The 22,436-nt window shown below is 36.0% G+C and overlaps 7 protein-coding genes across 7 annotated transcripts; 4 read left to right on the top strand and 3 right to left on the bottom strand.

Moving 5' to 3' along the window:
- The first annotated feature begins 1,158 nt into the window (after window positions 1–1,158).
- On the top strand, window positions 1,159–1,872 carry LOC128921701 (forkhead box protein I3-like). Its single transcript, XM_054229865.1, has one exon. It carries the CDS (start codon window positions 1,159–1,161, stop codon window positions 1,870–1,872), a length of 714 nt encoding a protein of 237 aa, XP_054085840.1.
- Window positions 1,873–4,783: 2,911 nt separating this feature from the next.
- On the bottom strand, window positions 4,784–5,461 carry LOC128921700 (forkhead box protein I3-like). The gene has a single exon (XM_054229864.1). The coding sequence runs from the start codon at window positions 5,459–5,461 to the stop codon at window positions 4,784–4,786; it is 678 nt and encodes a 225-aa protein (XP_054085839.1).
- A 1,597-nt stretch (window positions 5,462–7,058) lies between these two features.
- Window positions 7,059–7,772, top strand: LOC128921699 (forkhead box protein I3-like). The gene has a single exon (XM_054229863.1). The coding sequence runs from the start codon at window positions 7,059–7,061 to the stop codon at window positions 7,770–7,772; it is 714 nt and encodes a 237-aa protein (XP_054085838.1).
- A 2,015-nt stretch (window positions 7,773–9,787) lies between these two features.
- Window positions 9,788–10,498, bottom strand: LOC128921698 (forkhead box protein I3-like). The gene has a single exon (XM_054229862.1). It carries the CDS (start codon window positions 10,496–10,498, stop codon window positions 9,788–9,790), a length of 711 nt encoding a protein of 236 aa, XP_054085837.1.
- A 3,102-nt stretch (window positions 10,499–13,600) lies between these two features.
- LOC128921697 (fork head domain transcription factor slp1-like) lies at window positions 13,601–14,314 on the top strand. Its single transcript, XM_054229861.1, has one exon. The coding sequence runs from the start codon at window positions 13,601–13,603 to the stop codon at window positions 14,312–14,314; it is 714 nt and encodes a 237-aa protein (XP_054085836.1).
- A 3,708-nt stretch (window positions 14,315–18,022) lies between these two features.
- LOC128921696 (forkhead box protein I1c-like) lies at window positions 18,023–18,577 on the top strand. The gene has a single exon (XM_054229860.1). The coding sequence runs from the start codon at window positions 18,023–18,025 to the stop codon at window positions 18,575–18,577; it is 555 nt and encodes a 184-aa protein (XP_054085835.1).
- A 2,944-nt stretch (window positions 18,578–21,521) lies between these two features.
- On the bottom strand, window positions 21,522–22,235 carry LOC128921695 (forkhead box protein I3-like). Its single transcript, XM_054229859.1, has one exon. The coding sequence runs from the start codon at window positions 22,233–22,235 to the stop codon at window positions 21,522–21,524; it is 714 nt and encodes a 237-aa protein (XP_054085834.1).
- Between the last annotated feature and the right edge of the window lie 201 nt (window positions 22,236–22,436).

Raw genomic sequence — 22,436 nt, 5'->3', positions numbered from 1 at the left:
ACGCTTTGAAAAGTAAAATGCTTTCCACGAAAGGGATTATATGGAACATGCACATGTGGTAAGCATCTACGGACTACCTGAGCTCTTGATCTGCTTCGGTAAGCTTAACTTTCATTATGTAACAGTTGTGTCAGTTTCATACCTGCTTACATCGCTTCACCATTAAAAAAGTTAGAGGCTTAAAGAACAATAGATTCTTCGCTGACCTTGATCACATTGTTTTCCTGCCTTGACTTTTTGCCGTAATTGCTAGCTTTGAGAACAATTGTTCTCTTTCCTGATCTTTATTTCGTGACTTAGCATCATGGGTTAAAAAATCTATGAAGTTACAGCGATGTATATCGGCTTTCAAGCAGGATCATGGACTTTAAAACTGACCTTTGTGGCATGTACAGTTTTTCTTTGTTTCAAAACATCTTATGGAGATGGTGAAGCCATGTCATGACTTCTAGTCGCTTGGAGAAAATTATGTTCGATGCATCTAAAGAGAGCAAGCTACAGAAGTGTTCCAAAAATTAGTTTGTGGCCGTGTAAAATGTTCTTCAAGGTAAGAAAGGGAAAATATGCATCAATAATTCTCTTGGATAATAATCTTATATCACCTCAAAATATAAAGTCATTGAAATATGAATTTTAACCTTTATTTCTTTTTATGTCTTTTTTGTGTGAAAAATTAAGTCTTTAAAGTTATTATAGTTTGATCCTCTATTACACTCTCAGCTTAACGCGAATTTCCCCTATGTTCAAGCCAGTGTCACTCTCTTACCTGCCACATCTGCAGAACAGCTGATATTGCTACGCGTCACTTTTCTACCTGAGATGACCTTTTTCCAGAGTACTGAGTAGATTATCTCAGAGCTTCTATGTTCTATTGTTTTATATCTCTATTGTTCTCGCCATAATTGACTTAAGAACAATAGACTTTTTACTTTTACTTCGGCTGCTATAATCCTTTTTCCTAACCTTGATTTTCTGACAACGCATTCAACGTTAGTTTGACATCATCAAACTCTTTGGAGCAGAGACGTGACCATAAGCATATAAATACGAAATCGTTCAGAACGAAAGTCTTCAGTCATTTTTAGATATCCGTACAGAATAGCACTTGAAATTCTACTTTACTTCGTATAAACTTCACACTCTCAACAATCATCCACAATGGCCCAAAATCTGGAATCCAACTTCTCCATCAGAAATTTGTTGGCAGGTCCTGATGGTACCAATCCAGCGCTGACACCACCACCATCCGATGGGTCTTTATCGCCCAATACCTCCATGTCGTCGAACGAAGATAATAATGGAAGTCGCCCGAACTTGACTTATAGTGCGTTGGTGACAATGGCGATACGAAGCAGTCCTGAAGGCAAACTGACGTTGAATACAATACAAAGTTGGATCAGTGAGAACTTCCCTTATTACAGGAAGGATGAGCAAGGCTGGCAGAACCAAATAAGGCAGACGCTAAGCACGAATGCATGCTTCCTTAAGGTGCCACGTGCTTTAGACGACCCAGGGCGTGGAAACTATTGGGCGTTGAGTTCTGAATTACCAGCTGTTGGTACTGTCGGTGTGGGAAATGGAAGTGCGATAGGAGCATTGGTAAATGGTGTACCGCATCCTCAGGCTCCGAATGCGGTTTACTTCCCCACGCCACACGAGGTTCAAGGAGCTCATCAGACCCAGTTAATGCAGGCGCTACATGAGCAGCATGCTTGGTATCAGTACCACCTGCAACAGACGCAACTACTACAGCAACAACTTGTAGTTCTGCAACAACAACAGATGCAGCAGCATTATCAGGAAGCATATCAAAAGCTTGCCTTCCACCAACAGCAAATAGCGTTTTTAACGGCCCAGCAAGCACCAGTTTAAGTAGTTTTTACTGCAGATGCAGGAAAATGAATTAGATTCCCATATATTATTTGAAGATATGTTAATACCAAAAAGAAATAGATTAAGTTATGTAATATATATTATAAAAAAATTTTAGATAATAAACTGCAAAATGTGAATTTAAAACGTGAATGTTTTTTGAAAGATACAGTCGAACTTCTATAACTCGAAGATCTCCATAAATCGAACGCTTGAAATGGCGATGGAAGTCAAATTTTTTACAAATTTTCTTTCCATTAATCGAACTTCTATACAAAATATTTTTTAATTATTTTTTTTTTTTTACTTTAAGAATTCACCGCAATAGAGAGTTATTGAAGAATATAAATGAAAGAGAAGAAGCCTACTTAGAACATAGACTAAATGAAGTTATTGCAAATAAATCAAATCGATAATTTTTACAATATAGAGAAAAAACATAAATAAAAGGGGAATATGCCATATTATATTGGAGGAAATGTCAAAAGCTGGCACCAGGGAAACGATCGATCATCTCTTGTGCGGTGCTATAAACCCTTAAAACACTATAATGGACTAGAAGAGGCCACCTAAGCTTTAGAAATTTGCGTTAAGCGCTCATATCCTAAATTATGACTACTGCTAATGGCCTCTGCGAAGACACCCCACCAGATATCGCTAACCTAAGCTATTTTTCAAAATCACTAAAGACACAATTTACTCTTAAAAAGATCAAAAATTGAGAACAGAAGACCTTGCAAAAGTGAAATAAATCATGTTTAAGTTACAGAAAGGTACATTGCGAATGGACAAACTGGATCCTTAATATGGAGCCATTCTCGTAAATCCATAGCATTCTGAACCAAAGCAAAAGAAATAACGTATGGCTGTTTTTATATTCCAAACGTCATGTCGGTGTTATAAAGAGTTTTACTGAGTCAAACTTTTTTCGAAAGTGTGATCATATAGTAAGGGTCAGCAACAAATTTAAGGATTGCTTCAAAATATTATATACCCAAGGTCACACAGTTATAGGTTTTTTGAGGCATTAAATCTCAAAGGGTCTTTTTTCCTTAGTCTACAATCCGCTAAGAGTATAGATCACACAACAATAGTTTTAAACAATATGTCTCAATCGTAAATGCTGCTCTTGCCATAGGTAAAAGACAAATGCAAAGCTAAAGCAGTTCCTCAGAAAAATATATTTCATTGTCTATGCTATCAATATATCGAGTTGTCGATTTTAGAATATGAAAGTCGAGATATCGTTAATAATTTTCTTGCTTGACAATTATATTATTTATTTAGCTCAACATAGATGTTTGTAGAAATATTAATGTTACCCCAAGTTTAATTTTACGTCATTGAAATTTTTTATGAAGAATTAATTTAATTTAATGGCATTAACCATTCTTAAATTACCCCAGACATCCCCATTATCAAGTCAGTGTCACTCGTTTACCTGGAAGTGCTACAGAACAGCTCATATTGCTACGCATCACTTTCCTACCTGAGATGACCTTTTTTCCAGAGTAATGTATGGCTTAACTCAGAGCTTCTATGTTCTATTGTTTTCAAACTCCATTGTTCTCACCATAATTGATTTAAGAACAATAGACTTTAACTTCTTTTATATCATTTACGAAGCTATAATCCTTTTTCAGACCTTGATTTTCCGACAAAACATTCGACATTAGCTTGAAACAGAGAAGTGACTTTTAGGATATGAATAAAAAAAATTGAAGAAGAAGATTATCATGGAAGTTGGCCCAAATCCACGTTTATTGTATTGGTGGTAGTACTATTGGGCTTTGAGCTCTGAGTTACTAGATGTTGGTACTGCCCGTGTGGGAAATGCAAATTCGATTGGAGCATTGAAGCACTGGTCTACCACATCGTCAGGCTCATAATGCTACTTTCCTAACCACGCCGCTCGAAGTACAACGGGTTCAACAAAATTCCAAGTGGTTTATCGAAAACTGGTCTTTTATCAAAAGCAAACCGCTTTTCTATATATTACAAGTTATTTTACAAAATGCAAATACCTTATGATTATGGCTTATGAACCGCAGGACTGTCTCATAGCTACTATTCTTATCACCAAAGAACACGATTCATCATTATTGAAAGTCATTACATGACGTTCAATAGACTCGTAGTTACTATGGTGTTCAATATTCTTAACATGGATTGGACATATTAGTTGCGGTGTAATGGAACCATTTTGCAAGAGTAGAGGACCAAGGAAGAGTAGTTATAACACTGATGCTTTGAGTTGTGTTTTTCAAACTTAGTCCCTGAGCGCCGTATAATAAAATTCAGCAATATTTTGACGTCGCTCATACCACATGGTGCATCCGTGGCATGAGTTGCAGTTTGAGATTTACAATATGTGTGTTTTTATCTTAAGTTAATTTTATAATCAAATATATATATATATATATATAATGACGAGTGTAAGTGTGTGTTCTTAACTCGATATTTACGACAAGAGGAGCTTTTTTTGCTACTTTCAACCAATGTTGCCTACAAATTACAAATATAAAAACCCTGTAGACCTAACCGCGCCTTTCTCATAGTCCAAACAGGATATTTGGTCTACGTTTAAGAGAACTGAAAGTTCGGTACAACTGTAGCAAATATATATAACTTCGCTAATCAATGCCCCAAGCACCATTTTTCACCATAAAAATAGCAAGGAAGAGAGAGACCTCTTGAGAAATAATGAAAGCGAAAAGCGAAATGTGCTGACAGAATATACGTCACTTACATTTTTGTAAATTAAATAAATAAATTTATTTTTCATTTTAATATACTATTTCTAATTTGTAAATTAAATAATACTTTACATATATGTTCAACTATTCTCTAATTACATCACATAAAATCAGTTATCCTCTACCGGAATATCTCCCAAGAGTAATAATACCACTTAAATTGGTGTTTGCGGGGCCATTAGAAAGGCTATTTGCTGTTGGTGGAAGGCAAGCTTTTGATATGCTTCCTGGTAATGCTGCTGCACCTGTTGTTGTTGCAGAACTACAAGTTGTTGCTGTAGTAGTTGCGTCTGTTGGAGGTGGTACTGATACCAAGCATGCTGCTCATGTAGCGCCTGCATTAACTGGGTCTGATGAGCTTCTTGAACCTCGTGTGGCGTGGGGAAGTAAACCGCATTCGGAGCCTGAGGATGCGGTACACCATTTACCAATGCTCCTATCGCACTTCCATTTCCCACACCGACAGTACCAACAGCTGGTAATTCAGAACTCAACGCCCAATAGTTTCCACGCCCTGGGTCGTCCAAAGCACGTGGCACCTTAAGGAAGCATGAGTTCGTGCTTAGTGTCTGTCTGATCTGGCTCTGCCAGCCTTGCTCATCCTTTCGGTAAAAGGGAGAGTTATCACTGATCCAATTTTGTATTGCATTCAACGTCAGTTTGCCTTCAGGACTGCTTCGTATCGCCATTGTCACCAACGCACTATAAGTCAAGTTCGGGCGACTTCCATTATTATCTTCATTCGACGACATGGAAATGTTGGGCGATAGAGACCCATCTGGGCCTGCCAACAAATTTCTGATGGAGAAGTTGGATTCCAGATTTTGGGCCATTGTGGATGATTGTTGAGAGTGTGAAGTTTGTACGAAGTAAAGTAGAATTTCAAGTGCTATTCTGTACGGATGTCTAAAAATGACTGATGACTTTCGCTCTGAACGATTTCGTATTTATATGCTTATGGTCACGTCTCTGCTCCAAAGAGTTTGATGATGTCAAACTAACGTTGAATGCGTTGTCAGAAAATCAAGGTTAGGAAAAAGGATTATAGCACGCGAAAGTGATATAGAAGTTAAAAAGTCTATTGTTCTTAAGTCAATTATGGCGAGAACAATAGAGTTCTAAAACAATAGAACATAGAAGCTCTGAGATAATCTACACAGTACTCAGGAAAAAAAGGTAATCTCAGGTAGAAAAATGACGCGTAGCAATATCAGCTGTTCTGCAGATGTGGCAGGTAAGAGAGTGACACTGGCTTGAACATAGGGGAAATTCGCGTTAAGCTGAGAGTGTAATAGAGGATCAAACTATAATAACTTTAAAGACTTAATTTTTCACACAAAAAAGACATAAAAAGAAATAAAGGTAAAAATTCATATTTCAATGACTTTATATTTTGAGATGATATAAGATTATTATCCAAGAGAATTATTGATGCATATTTTCCCTTTCTTACCTTGAAGAACATTTTACACGGCCACAAACTAATTTTTGGAACACTTCTGTAGCTTGCTCTCTTTAGATGCATCGAACATAATTTTCTCCTAGCGACTAGAAGTCATGACATGGCTTCACCATCTCCATAAGATGTTTTGAAACAAAGAAAAACTGTACATGCCACAAAGGTCAGTTTTAAAGTCCATGATCCTGCTTGAAAGCCGATATGCATCGCTGTAACTTCATAGATTCTTTTAACCCATGACACGAAATAACCCTAAGTCACGAAATAAAGATCATGAAAGAGAACAATTGTTCTCAAAGCTAGCAATTACGCCAAAAAGTCAACGCAGGAAAAAAATGTGATCAAGGTCAGCGAAGAATCTATTGTTCTTTAAGCCTCTAACTTTTTTAATGGTGAAGCGATGCAAGCGGGTATGAAACTGACACGACTGTTACATAAAGAAAGTCAAAGCTTACCGAAGCAGCTCAAGAGCTCAGGTAGCCGATAGATGCTTGCCACATCTGCGTGTTCCATATAATCCTTTTCTGAAAAAAAAACTGATCTCATTTTTTCGAACATATTTTCTTTAGTTATTTTAACAAAAGAACCTAAAGGACACTAGACATTTCTTATGAATGTCAGTTTTATCTCCTGACCTTGGTTTAAATTCAACATCACTATATTGCTGATATAATTACTGGTTTACCAGATTATAACCCTTGATTTAACCTTGATTTTATGATTTGCTTTTTGTATTCACTTGACTTTAAAACAAAAAACTCAATAACTCTCAACCAAAGTACATCGAATATTGAGTCACAGTGACTCCCTAACTTCGATCATATAAATACCCAAGATTCGAAAGGTTTCGTCAGCAGAAAGCGTTTACGTCTCATACAACACACTCAAAAACAAGCTCACTTCTTCAGCACAAACATCTGCAAGGGTCATACTTCGCTTCACGTCCACAGGTCATCTACTTGTAAAATAAAATGTCACCAATATTCGAGTCGAACTTTTCCATACGCAGCATTCTGTCGAACGGCGAAGACAATAAGGAATTACCCTTACCGATGCAAACCGACATACGACCCAATTACACCTACTCCGCGTTGGTGACGATGGCCATACGGAGCAGCCCGGAGCAGAAACTAACATTGAGTTGCATCCAACAATGGATCATGGACAATTTTCCGTACTATCGAAAAGATCAACGCGGCTGGCAGTGCCAGATTCGTCATACGCTCACTACAAATTCCTGTTTCATGAAGATACCACGTCCGCCAAGCGATCCGGGACGCGGAAATTACTGGACCGTGAACCCAGAAGTTGAGTCTATCAAGAAGAGTGCGTCACCTGGACAAGCACAAGTCGTCACAAACGCATTTGAATCCAAATATAACGTCAATCACGCAATGGCGCAGGGGGTGTCACATCCACAAATGCCAACGGCTATATATTTTCCAACACCACAAGAAATTGAGCGGACACAACAAATTATGATGAAACATGCGCTGCAAGAACAGCACGAATGGTTCTTGCATCACCAGCAACAAACGAAACTGTTGCAACAACAATTGGTCACTCTACAACAACAGCAATATCAGCAACAGTGTGAAGAGATCTATAGGAAGATGACATTCCATCAACAACAGTGCGCTTTCTTGTCTGCCACACATTACCCCATGTCTGAACCGTATTCGTGAGATGTACTAGTAGTTAAGCAAAATATTGTAGATCAATTCAATCTGTAAGTGATTCATACGTCACTATTTATATTATAAATTTTGCATTTTTAAATAAATTAGCATTTGCTGGATTCAAACTGGTGCTTGTTTCAATTAAAAGAGGCATGTCTTAAATGGTTTTAACATTTTTTAGTTAATTAATTTTTAGTTAATTTTTTAGTGAACTAATTTTTATCCGGGGAATCTGATCCTATGCGAATGACGTCATCTAGTTGCCATTAAATCTACAATTATCCATAGCAGTGCAGTTCGAATATTTTGAAAATTGTAAAACTAAGCATCTTTTAGAAGCCTATTAGCTTCAGTTCCGCTATTTGAGTTTCTTCGACTTAATATAAAATAAATCCGTCAACAATAAATCTAGTTTAATGCCAGACGGTTCGAAGACATTCAGTACTATAGGGACAAATCATTATTTTTGGTGTCAAACGAATCACTTAGGCAAGTCCAATCCTATTGCCCATAAATCCTGGATTTAATCAATTTATAATTTAGACATAAACAAAGGATTCAAAAATTCGCGACAAACTTTGAACGGCCACACAACACGCTTGGTGGAGCTATTAGTTTGATCCGTCCTTACATATATTGATCGCTCCTGTTTTTATATTTATTACATTAAGTCTATTTTTTGATATTTTACTATTTAAAGAAGTAATTATATGTCTGGACCTGATCATTAAGACCAATACCGTTAGACTCCTTAATGAGTTTTCGATGAGAATTCAATTACTTTAAATACCGGCAAGTAGATCACAAATATTGTTTAAGAAATATTTTCAATCAATTTGAAAATCGCAACATTCCTCTTGAGTAACCCTTTATGTTCATATATTGAATAAATGGAGGCTAACCATTTAAAATATGTAAAGTATATGGAGCCAGAGGAAGTATTGACCTGATTTCGCCTGATTTTCGGCACGGAGTAGCGCCGACATATCTTCGTTGAAGTTCTTAAGAATTCAAAATTTTGTTATATGGAAAGCATAGTGGTTGTTAAGCAGCCCTTATATACAATATTTACCATAAAATTTTGGATGTCTGGTGTTTATCTTTATTAAATTAAAGCACGTTTAGTAGTTGTCTTGGTTATTCTCCGACTTCGTCAATATTCATGCTGCACATTGAATAGCCTAAGTAATTAAATCCAGAAAGTTTAGTTGATATAACTTTTGCAGTCTGTTATATATATAAAATGAACTAAATAGGGGGCCCGCCTACATTCCCAAAATAATTTCATCCAAATATACCCTTCTCTAGTGTTATCCTTTGCACCAAATTTTACTTCATAAATTTCTTTATGGCTTTATTTTTGCTCTTTATAGGTTTTCGGTTACCGTCATTTTGTCAACGTGGCAAAGGGCCGCTTTGGGGTGCCAAGAAACACGTGTACCAAATTTCATTTAACTCTACTTGTGACCATGATCACTTTGGTGTATATCACCCAATATATAACTCGTTTAGTTTTGGAACAACCGTCAGGTGAACAAAAATATTAGACTATCTTTGCAACATTTTGCATGTTTATATTAATATTTATTCTTCCTTTTGTACAATTTTTTAAGATGTAGTCTTGAACATGATAGATTTTCATCGATAATAATCTGGACTGACCGATTGACAACAGATGGATGAATCAACAACATTACTTATTACTTAGTTACTTATTTTTTATATTTACCCATTCATATTCGTTTTTGTTAATATTCTTCTATTTCTTCTCTGATGCATATTTGCTTTCAAGGCATCTATTTCAATCAAGGCTTTCCTATTCCCGTTTCAAGAACATAAGGTTATTAATGAACAATTTCTTTTTTATTTTTCATCTATTTTTATTTAACTTTTTTTTAACCGAAAATATTTTCGATATCACAATACTAGCTTTCATAAGTCACTCTCTCTTACCAACTAACGAATGTCTATATAAGATAATGTCATATATAGTGTGAACTACTTAATATAAATATAATATCTTATGCGGATATTTGCTGCGAAGTCAGAAATTCGACTTGTTGTTGATGGAACATTAGTTTCTGGTATACGTCCCGATAGTGCTGCTGAGCCTGTTTTTGTTGCAATATGAACAATTGTTGCCGCAATAGTTGCGTTTGTTGGAGGTGATACTGATAACAAGCATGCTGCTCATGTAGCGCCTGCACTAATTGAGTCTGATGGGCTCCTTGTACCTCGTGGAGCATGGGGAAGTAAACCGCATTTGGAGCCTGAGGATGTGGTACACCATTTATCAATGCGATCGCACTTCCATTTCCCACACTGGCCGTACGAACTGCTGGTAATTCAGAACTCAACGCCCAATAGTTTCCACGTACAGGGTCGTCCAAAGCTCTTGGCACTTTAAGGAAGTATGAATTCGTGCTTAGCGTCTGTCGTATTTGGTTCTGCCAGCCTTGCTCATCCTTTCGGTAAAAAGGAAATTTATCACTGATCCAATTTTGTATTGCATTCAACGTAAGTTTGCCTTCATGACTGCTTCGTATCGCCATTGTCACCAACGCACTATAAGTCAAGTTCGGTCGACTTCCATGATTCTCTTCGTTCGACGACATAGAGGTATTGGGCGATAAAGACCCATCGGATGGTGGTGGTGTCAGCGCTGGATTGGTGCCATCAGGACCTGCCAACAAATTTCGGATGGAGAAGCTTGAATTCAGATGTTGGGCCATTGTGGACTATTATTTAGAATGTGATGAATATACGAAGTAAAGAAGAATTTCTAGAGATATTCTGTGCGGATGTCTAAAAATGACTGATGACTTTCGCTTTGAACGATTTCGTATTTATATGCTAAGAGTCACGTCTCTGCTCCAAAGAGTTTGATGATGTCAAACTAACGTCGAATGCGTTGTCAGAAAATCAAGGTTAGGAAAAAGGATTATAGCAACCGAAGTGAAAGTAAAAAGTCTATTTTTCTTAAGTCAATTATGGCGAGAACAATAGAGTTCTAAAACAATAGAACATAGAAGTTCTGAGTTAAGCCATACATTACTCTAGAAAAAGGTCATCTCATGTAGAAAAACGACGCGTAGCTAAATCAGCTGTTCTCCAGATCAGGTAAGATAGTGACACTAGACACATTAGGAATGTTATAGTGCTATAAAAGCTTTTAAACTTAATTCTTCACAAATAATTTCAATGACTTTATATTTTGAGATGATATAAGATTACTAGCTAAGAGAATTATTGATTCATATTTTCACTTTCCTTTTCTAAAATTTTAATCAAAACTAAAATACCTGTTCAATACATTGTTTCAAAAGCTTTAACATTTTTCATATGTTCCTATACCCTAATATCATGTCAGTGTTACAAGGAGTTTGATTAAGTTAAACTAATATCAAATGCTAAGCGAAATCAGTTCGATATAAAAATGTCCTGAATTGTCTGGGTTTCCCAACTTTCTTGTCTACTCGAAGGAACGATAGAAGAAGTTTGTGGCTTTTAAAGAGGGACAACATAGGTGATTAAGTATAAAATTGTCCCTGGCTTTCAGCTTATGATGTAAAATTTACCCAAATTCAGAATTTCTCAAATTTGTTGAAGGAAATACTTTCAAGTAAATGTTTTGATGATTAAACGTCGTACTAAGGGAATAGTTTAGGAAGTTTGGTGGCTTCGAAAATTAAAACAAAATAATTTTGTAAAAGCTTTAAATATAGAAAGATACCAGAACAAAATAAAAACGGTGAGCTTACCAACCGCACTCATCACTCACTCACACACTACATCGGTGTTCGCTTGTAAATTGAACTAAACGGGTTTAAATTTTGCCGCCACCTGATTTTGTCCGCTTTTTCGTGCATATTTTCACATTTCTTTTGCGGTATGTTGTTGGCTAACACAGGTGATTTCCCACATTTAGTTGAGAGTATGCAGACATAGAGAACTTCTTTGAGGTTACTCATACACCATGGGTAGCAATGATGAAAAATACCTAAAGAAAAGTTTATTTTCATCATCGGTCATCAATATTGAAGAAACACATTCAAATTATTATTAAATTTTTTTTTAGGAATCAACCAAGTACGACATAATATAATTCCATCGAAAATCTAAAGATACCATATTTACATACATGGAAAGACATATTTTAGAAGTGTTATAAAATTTCAACATTTATAATTTTGAGTGAGGAATGTAATTTACGTTGTTATATAAATAAAGTTCGACAGCGAGATTTATTACAAATTAACGGAAAAAATAATGCCTCATTGTATTAATAAAATTAATATTTCTTATTTATAATTCAAAATTTGTAAGCGAGTTGATCGATAGAAATTTTGATTTGGTTAAAATTTGTTGCAATATATTTATCCTCTTATCTTCCTTTGTCTTTTTTCGAAAAATAATTTCACCTTATCAATTTCAATGAGCATGCGGAGCTTTTTGGAGCGAACAACGTACCAGAACGCACCTTTGAATATACATATTTCCGACTTCTGTTGCTTTAACAAATATAACAAATAAAAGAAGTTTTTATAGTCTTTGCTTTCAAATGAGCTTTGGATTTATCTACTATATACAAATACATTAATTTAATATTTGAATTATTTTATTTTCTTTTAAAAACTATATACAGCTTATATAGCAGGTGACATTGGTACCGAGCATTTTTCCTGTAGTGCCTGAACCAACATGGTCAAGAAAATACACGGCATTGGGCATCTGAGGATGCGGTACACCACTCACAATCGCCCCAAGCACTGTTGCCCTGCTAGCAGCAACCGGATTTTTAGCATTAATTATTCCCACTTCCGAGCTCATGGCCCAAGAGTTTCCCTGACCCGAATCTCCCATAGGTCGTGAAATTTTTGGAAAGCAGACCTGCTCATCCTTCCTTCCATAGTTTTCAGTTGCATTTGATAATAATGACGCTTCAATGATATTGCGGAGGTAAGCACAGTAAGCTTTATAATAATATATAGTTCTCAAGCATACATTGTGTACCACAATTTTCAATTATATAAGAGAGAATAAAGCTAAATTTAATATCAAAATATAAATGACACTTTTAAAATCTTATATAGCGTTTGAGCTGATATGTGTTTATGAAACAAGCAACACTTTACTCTGTTCAAGGAAGCGGTCGTCACTTTTAATTCAACTCACATGTGTTTTCCCTTTATAATATTTGATAGAACACAAAACTTCAGAAATTACAGAGCTTTTTTATACTTTACTCCATACTTTTGGCGGATCATTGGTTAAAACCAAAAGACACATGGCCTATATTACAGAAAATTAACAACAACAATATGGTATAACTTTTGGAGACTACAACTTTTAGTTTATGAAACCCTACTCAATCCCTTTGTAGCACACCTACATATTCCCGAACATCCCCTATGTTCAAGTGTCACTCTCTTACCTGCCAGTTCTGCCAGAACAGCTGATATTGCTACGCACCACTTTTCTACCTGAGATGATCCCTTTTTCCCGAGTAATGTATGATATAACTCAGAGCTTCTATGTTATTGTTTTAGAACTCTATTGTTCTCGCCATAATTGACTTAAGAAAAATAGACTTTGTAACTTCTATATCACTTTCGACTGCTATAATCCTCTTTTCCGACCTTGATTTTTTGACATGGCATTCGACGTTAGTTTGATGTCATCAAACTCTTTGGAGAAGAGACGTGACTTTTAGCATATAAATACGAAATCGTTCAGAGCGAAATTCATCAGTCATTTTTAGACATCCGTACAGAATATCACTTGAAATATTACTTTACTTCGTATACACTGCTCACTCTAACCAGTCATCCACAATGGCCCAACATCTGAATTCCAACTTCTCCATCCGAAATTTATTGGCAGGCGCAGATGGCACCAACCCAGCGATAACACCACCACCATCCGATGGGTCTTTATCTCCCAACATTTCCTTGTCGTCGAATGAAGATAATCATGGAAATCGGCCGAACTTGACTTATAGTGCGTTGGTGACAATGGCGATACGAAGCAGCACTGAAGGCAAACTGACGCTGAATGCAATACAAAGTTGGATCAGTGAGAACTTTCCCTTTTACCGAAAGGATGAGCAAGGTTGGCAGAACCAAATATGGCAGACGCTAAGCACAAACTCATGTTTCCTTAAGATACCACGTGCTTTGGATGATCCTGGACGTGGAAACTATTGGGGCATGAGTCCAGAATTAGCAGCAGTTGGTTCAGTTAGTGTATGTAACGGAACTTCTCTTGGTGCCTTAGTCAACGGTGTAGCACACCCCACAGCCCCAAACGCGGTATATTTCCCCACACCACAAGAAATAGGGGAAACTCAGCGCGCAATGCTGATGCAGGCGATGCAGGAACAGCAAGCATGGTTTTCGTACCACCAACAACAGGCGCATATACTACAGCAACAATGGGTACAACTGCAGCAGCAACAACTTCAGCACCAATATGCAGAAATATACCAAAGACTTGTCTTCCACCAACAGCAGATGGCGTATTTTACAGGACAGCAAGTTCTTTCCTAATTTTAACTAGTTATTAAATAGTATGTGATTAGTTGTGTTATTATAATATCTATAGTAGTGTTAAAAGATAATTAAATATGAAAAATTAAAATTGAAAAATTCCGAATTTTCAGTCATGTGGAAAGGAATGAGGCTTATAAAGCTTGGCTTAGTGTATTGGTCGGCTACGTGTAGGTAATGTTGCTGTGATTTCTCTAAATCCTTGAAAGTCTTCGCCCATAATCATAATCCATAACTTGGAAAAACTTCCGTGGAAATTGAGAATAAAATCGTCAATTTATACTATACGTATGTATATCTCAAATATTTCTTCGAAACGATTTTCTTCAGTCAATCTGCTTTCATCATCAATGCTTTAATTCTTCACTTCCTTATTTCATTGGTTTTGACATATGCTTGAAAACAAATTTGCATTAGAGAGCATAAACCAAAGTATCTATAAATTAATGAATGGAGAAATAAGTATATAGAAATATAAAAAGATAGTTGATATCGAATTGTCAAGTTAACGCACACTAATGTCAAAATTATAGTCGTTTCGACACTTCTGTTTTCGGGTCTTTTAATCTTTATGCTTTTGTATATATTTCGCTTTCTGTTTTCGGAATATCTCTCTGGTCTCTTGTGGTCTGAACATTTTTAGGTAGTAATACTCGTGAAAGATTACGTCTATAGGCCTACCACACCACCAGTTTCAGTCGCCATTAAAGCCAAGAATTTGGGATGAGAGGTACGTGTGTAATATTGCTAACATCATATTTACGACAAAAGAAGATGTTTCATACTTCGAAATAATGTTGCCGCAATTAAAGACTTATCCAAGAAAAAACTCATCAAAAATACTGAAGATATTAAAACAAAGTCAAAATCTTATACAATAAATGTTGCCTATTATGATACGACAGCTCTTGAATTTCTTGATTTTCTGTGAATTTAAAGAAAGCACTTAAGTAAATATTCAGAATAGCCCAAAATAATCGTATAATTTAATAGAAATCCAAACTTTATTTGCTCTTCGAAATTCACAAAATAAGACCTTTCTGAAGGAATCACCACAATTTAACGATTTGAAATTCTTATGTATCTCTAACATTCACTGAAATTACTCTCATAATTTACTAGATTGTTCTAAATAAAATACAATGGAATTTCCATAACTCGAACTAATTCGAAGATCTCCATAACTCGATCTACTGAGTCGGCAATAGCTTTTAGAAATCAAATTTCATACAAATTTCCCTCCATAAACTTTTCGACCAGGGCATAATACAAAATTTAAAATTATACTATTAAGGCAGAATTTTATAAAAATCCCTCTATATCGTATGGAAACTAACAAAAATAGAATATTACACTCATCATGTAAGAAAAAGGCATGGAAGAACCAAACAATAGCAGATTTTAAGCGAAGTGAATAAATAAAACTGCATATAAATCTATATTTGACTGTCTTTTGAAAAATGGTATGTTTTAAAGAAAATTCTATAACTCGAAGTCTCTTTGACTCGAAGTTTTTTGTGGATTATGGTGATTCGAGTTAGAGAAGTCCACTGATATTAAATAATGTTTGTTTAAGTACTTGAAGTTATAATATATACAGTTTATGTTCGAAATATATATAATGTGAGATTTGGTTTTAATAATACTTTAAAAAAGATATTATTTTGAAAAAATACTTTTTTCATAAATTTGTATATTTGTTTAAGATTTAGTAGTGAATGTGACAGGTTTTCCACGAAAATAATTTGTACAGGACGATTGACAACATATACATATTTTTATATTCTTTAGTTACTACTAGTTTCTGCCAATATCCTTCAAATCAATCACAATCTCCCTATCCCCGTTTCAAAACCACAATATTATTAATAAAAAACTTTTTTTTACTTTTCTCGCATTTTTATTTATTGATTTTTATTTTCTCAGAAAATATTTTCGATAACACAATAATGGCTTTCATAAGTTACTCTATCTTACTCTCTAACGAATACAGTCATTTATAGTACATGACATTCTTATATATAGTATATAAATATCTTATGTGGATATTTGCTGCGAAGTCAGGAACTCGACTTGTTGTTGGTGGAACATTAGTTTATGGTATACGTCCTGATAGTGCTGCTGAGCCTGTTGTTGTTGCAGTATGAACAATTGTTGATGCAATAGTTGTGTTTGTTGCTGCTCTTGTAGCGCCTGCACTAACTGGGTCTGATGGACTTCTTGCACCTTAAGGAAGCATGAATTCGTGCTTAGCGTCTGCCGTATTTGGTTCTGCCAGCCCTGCTCATCCTTCCTGTAATAGGGGAAATTCTCACTGATCCAATTTTGTATTGCATTCAACGTCAGTTTGAATAAGTCAAGTTCGGTCGACTTCTATGATTCTCATCGTTCGACGACATGGAACTATTGGGCGATAAAGACCCGTCGGATGGTGGTGGTGTCAGCGCTGGGTTGGTGTCATCAGGACCTGCCAACAAATTTCGGATGGAGAAGCTTGAATCCAGATGATAGGCCATTGTAAATAACTGTTTAGAATGTGAAGTTTATTCGAAGTAAAGTAGAATTTCAAGTGATATTCTGTACGGATGTCTAAAAATGACTGACTGGCTATGAACAATTTCGTATTTATATGCTAGAAACCATATCTGTGAGTCAAGAGTATGGTGGAGTTAAAGTAATGTGAAAAGCGTTTTCTTAAAATCAAGGTTAGAAAAAAGGATTATAGCAGTCAGAACCGAAATAAAGAAACTTAAATAACTATTGTTCTTAAGTCAATTAAGACAAGAACAATGGAGTTTGAAAACGGTTAAAGAGAGACAGGAATTTGAACTGTCATCTCAGGTAGAAAAGTGACACTTAGTAATGTGCTGTAATGCAGGATAGGCAGGTAGGTGAGTGACGCTTACATAAGGCTGGTGGATGATCGGGATAATTAGGGTATTCTACGAAGGGTTTGAGTAAGTCAAAAAATGTTTAAATAGTGGCCATGAAGGAAGCTTAAGATAGTTTTATACATTATATCACTTTGGAATTGTAGATTTTCAAGGAACACTACATGTGTCTTTTCTTCTTAACTCATAATCCACCTCAAGAATAGTGTTTATGCTGGGCAAAGTTACTTCCATACTCTGTATTTTCTTTAGTGTTGTATTTTATCAAAGTAGTGCCTTTGTCCTTAAGTGTCTCACTGTTTTTTATAAAGAGAAACCACAAACTTTATTAAACTGAAATAATTATTAAACTTTTAAATATATATATATATTTATAAAAAATTTTGTACGGGACGTATTTCTGAATATTTTCGAACATCCTCTATATCAATGTAAGCTTCATTTTTTTGCTGTCTGTTCTGTAGAGCGGTTAAAGGAAGCAGCTACTACTATTATTCGACTTTGCTAAGCGTCTATTTTCTACCTGCGTCTACATTTGCTTTTGTAACGACTTTTCACAGCAGCCGTTTTTAAGCTCCATTATTCCTGTATTACTTGACAAAAGATCGATTGATTTTGTCATATATCAATTACTTCAACTATAATACCCTTTCCAGACCTTGATTTTATGATCACACTTTTGACATAAGTTTAACTTAAGAAATTTTAAAGCAAAAGCCATCAGTCAGCAAATCACTTCCGTCCAGAAGATCACGAGTGAATTTTTCTATCTTCCTAAACTCTTCAATCTAAAGAAACTAAATACAAACTTTATATTATGGCTCCACATTTGGAATCCAGCTCTCCCATTCGTAATCTTTTGGCAAATGCAGATGGTACAAATCCAGCCCTGACACCACCTCCATCTGATAACGAAGAGAATCATGAAATTAGGCCGAACTTCACGTATAGCGCGTTGGTGGCTATGGTAATTCGAAGCAGTCCTGAAGGCAAACTGACATTGAATTCTATACAAACTTGGATCAGTGAGAACTTTCCGTTTTACCGCAAGGAGGAGCAGGGCGGGCAAAACCAAATTAGGCAGACTCTTAGCACGAACTCGTGTTTCCACAAAATTCCACGACCTATAGGCGACACGGGTCGTGGAAACTACTGGGTCATGAGCCCGGAAGTGGGAGCGCTTCGTACTCAGCAACCATTTGGTGGTAGAAGTGAGGCAGTACCTATGGTGATGGTGAGTGGAGTAGCGCATCCTCAGGTTCCCAATGCGGTGTACTTTCCTACGCCCCGCGAAGTACAGGGAGCTCAGCAAACCATGTGGACTCAGGCGGTACAGGACCAGCATGCTTGGTATCAATACCACCTCCAATAGACCCAACTGCTACAGCAGCAACTTGTAGTTCTGCAACAACAACAGGTGCAGCAGCGGTATCAGGAAGCATATCAAAAGCTTGCTTTCCATCAACAACAAATAGCGTTTCTAACGGCCCCGCAAACACCAATTTAAGTGGTATTATTACTCTTGGGAGATATTCCGGTAGAGGATAACTGATTTTATGTGATGTAATTAGAGAATAGTTGAACATATATGTAAAATATTATTTAATTTACAAATTAGAAATAGTATATTAAAATGAAAAATAAATTTATTTATTTAATTTACAAAAATAGAAATGACGTATATTCTGTCAGCACATTTCGCTTTTCGCTTTCATTATTTCTCAAGAGGTCTCTCTTCTCCTTGGTAATTTTATGGTGAAAAATGATGCTTGGGGCATTGATTAGCGAAGTTATATATATTTGCTACAGTTGTACCGAACTTTCAGTTCTCTTAAAAGTAGACCAAATATCCTGTTTGGACTATGAGAAAGGCGCGGTTAGGTCTACAGGGTTTTTATATTTGTAATTTGTAGTCAACATTGGTTGAAAGTAGCAAAAAAAGCTCCTCTTGTCGTAAATATCGAGTTAAGAACACACACTTACACTCGTCATTATATATATATATATTTGATTATAAAATTTACTTAAGATAAAAACACACATATTGCAAATCTCAAACTGCAACTCATGCCGCGGGTGCACCATGTGGTATTAGCGACGTCAACATATTGCTGAACTTTATTATACGGCGCTCAGGGACTAAGTTTGAAAAACACAACTCAAAGCCTCAGTGTTGTAACTACTCTTCCTTGGTCCTCTACTCTTGCAAAATGGTTCTATTACACCGCAACCTGAACACCATAGTAACTACGCGTGTATTGAAGGTCATGTAATGACTTTCAATAATGAGGAATCGTGTTCTTTGGTGATAAGAAAAGTAGCTATGAGATAGGCCTGCGGTTCATAAGCCATAATCATAAGGTATTTGTATTTTATAAAATAACTTGTAATATATAGAAAAGCGGTTTGCTTTTGATAAAAGATGTAGTAGACCAGTGCTCCAATGCTCCAATCGAATTTGCATTTCCCACACGGGCAGTACCAACATCTAGTAACTCAGAGCTCAAAGCCCAATAGTACTACCACCAATACAATAAACGTGGATTTGGGCCAACTTCCTTGATTATCTTCTTCTTCAATTTTTTTTATTCATATCCTTAAAGTCACTTCTCTGTTTCAAGCTAATGTCGAAAATTTTGTCAAGGCCTGAAAAAGTATTATAGCTTCGTAAATAATATAAAAGAAGTTAAAAAGTCTATTGTTCTTAAAACAATTATGCTGAGAACAATGGAGTTTGAAAACAATAGAACATAGAAGGTCTGAGTTAAGCCATACATTACTCTGGAAAAAAGGTCGTCTCAGGTAGAAAAGTGATGCGTAGCAATATGAGCTGATCTGCAGAACTTGCTGGTAAACGAGTGACACTGACTTGATAATGGGGATGTCAGGGGTAATTTAGGAATGGGCATTAAATTAAATTAATTCTTTATAAAAAATTTCAAAGACGTAAAATTAAACTTCGGGTAACATTAATATTTCTACAAACTTCTATTTTGAGCTAAATAAATAATATAATTGTCAAGCAAGAAAATTATTAACGATATCTCGACTTTCATATTCTAAAATCGACAACTCGATATATTGATAGCATAGACAATGAAATATATTTTTCTGAGGAACTGCTTTAGCTTTGCATTTGTCTTTTACCTGTGGCAAGAGCAGCATTTACGATTGAGACATATTGTTTAAAACTATTGTCGTGTGATCTATACTCTTAGCGGATTATAGACTAAGGAAAAAAGACCCTTTGAGATTTAATGCCTCAAAAAACCTATAACTGTGTGACCTTGGGTATATAATATTTTGAAGCAATCCTTAAATTTGTTGCTGACCCTTACTATATGATCACACTTTCGAAAAAAGTTTGACTCAGTAAAACTCTTTATAACACCAATATGACGTTTGGAATATAAAAGCAGCCATACGTTATTTCTTTTGCTTTGGTTCAGAATGCTATGGATTTACGAGAATGGCTCCACATTAAGGATCCAGTTTGTCCATTCGCAATGTATCTTTCTGTAACTTAAACATGATTTATTTCACTTTTGCAAGGTCTTCTGTTCTCAATTTTTGATCTTTTTAAGAGTAAATTGTGTCTTTAATGATTTTGAAAAAATAGGTTAGGTTAGCGATATCTGGTGGGGTGTCTTCGCAGAGGCCATTAGCAGTAGTCATAATTTAGGATATGAGCGCTTAACGCAAATTTCTAAAGCTTAGGTGGCCTCTTCTAGTCCATTATAGTGTTTTAAGGGTTTATAGCACCGCACAACAAGCGCACAAGAGATGTTCGATCGCTTCCCTGGTGCCAGCTTTTGACATTTCCTCCAATATAATATGGCATATTCTCATTTTATTTTTTTTTCTCTATATTGTAAAAATTATCGATTAGATTTATTTTCAATAACTTCATTTAGTTCCTCAGTCTATGTTCTAAGTAGGCTTCTTCTCTTTCATTTATATTCTTCAATAACTCTCTATTGCTGTGAATTCTTAAAGTAAAAAAAAATTAATAAAAAAAAAATTTTGTATAGAAGTTCGATTAATGGAAAGAAAATTTGTAAAAAATTTGACTTCCATCGCCAATTCAAGAGTTCGATTTATGGAGATCTTCGAGTTATAGAAGTTCGAGTAATAGAAGTTCGACTGTATTTTTCAAAAAACATTCACGTTTTAAATTCACATTTTGCAGTTTATTATCTAAAATTTTTTTTATAATATATATTACATAACTTAATCTATTTCTTTTTGGTATTAACATATCTTCAAATAATATATGGGAATCTAATTCATTTTCCTGCATCTCCAGTAAAAACTACTTAAACTGGTGCTTGCTGGGCCGTTAAAAACGCTATTTGCTGTTGGTGGAAGGCAAGCTTTTGATATGCTTCCTGATAATGCTGATGCATCTGTTGTTGTTGCAGAACTACAAGTTGTTGCTGTAGTAGTTGCGTCTGTTGCAGGTGGTACTGATACCAAGCATGCTGCTCATGTAGCGCCTGCATTAACTGGGTCTGATGAGCTCCTTGAACCTCGTGTGGCGTGGGGAAGTAAACCGCATTCGGAGCCTGAGGATGCGGTACACCATTTACCAATGCTCCTATCGCACTTCCATTTCCCACACCGACAGTACCAACAGCTGGTAATTCAGAACTCAACGCCCAATAGTTTCCACGCCCTGGGTCGTCCAAAGCACGTGGCACCTTAAGGAAGCATGAGTTCGTGCTTAGTGTCTGTCTGATCTGGCTCTGCCAGCCTTGCTCATCCTTTCGGTAAAAGGGAAAGTTATCACTGATCCAATTTTGTATTGCATTCAACGTCAGTTTGCCTTCAGGACTGCTTCGTATCGCCATTGTCACCAACGCACTATACGTCAAGTTCGGTCGACTTCCATGATTCTCTTCATTCGACGACAAGGAAATGTTGTGAGATAAAGACCCATCGGATGGTGGTGGTGTTATCGCTGGGTTGGTGCCATCTGGGCCTGCCAACAAATTTCTAATGGAGAAGTTGGATTCCAGATTTTGGGCCATTGTGGATGATTGTTGAGAGTGTGAAGTTTGTACGAAGTAAAGTAGAATTTCAAGTGCTATTCTGTACGGATGTCTAAAAATGACTGATGACTTTCGCTCTGAACGATTTCGTATTTATATGCTTATGGTCACGTCTCTGCTCCAAAGAGTTTGATGATGTCAAACTAACGTTGAATGCGTTGTCAGAAAATCAAGGTTAGG

Source organism: Zeugodacus cucurbitae, chromosome 4 (assembly GCF_028554725.1).
Source record: "Zeugodacus cucurbitae isolate PBARC_wt_2022May chromosome 4, idZeuCucr1.2, whole genome shotgun sequence".
In the NCBI taxonomy this organism is placed as follows: Eukaryota; Metazoa; Arthropoda; class Insecta; order Diptera; family Tephritidae; genus Zeugodacus; species Zeugodacus cucurbitae.
The sequence above is the reverse complement of the archived record's forward strand: the minus strand, read 5'-3'. Positions and strand labels throughout refer to the sequence as shown.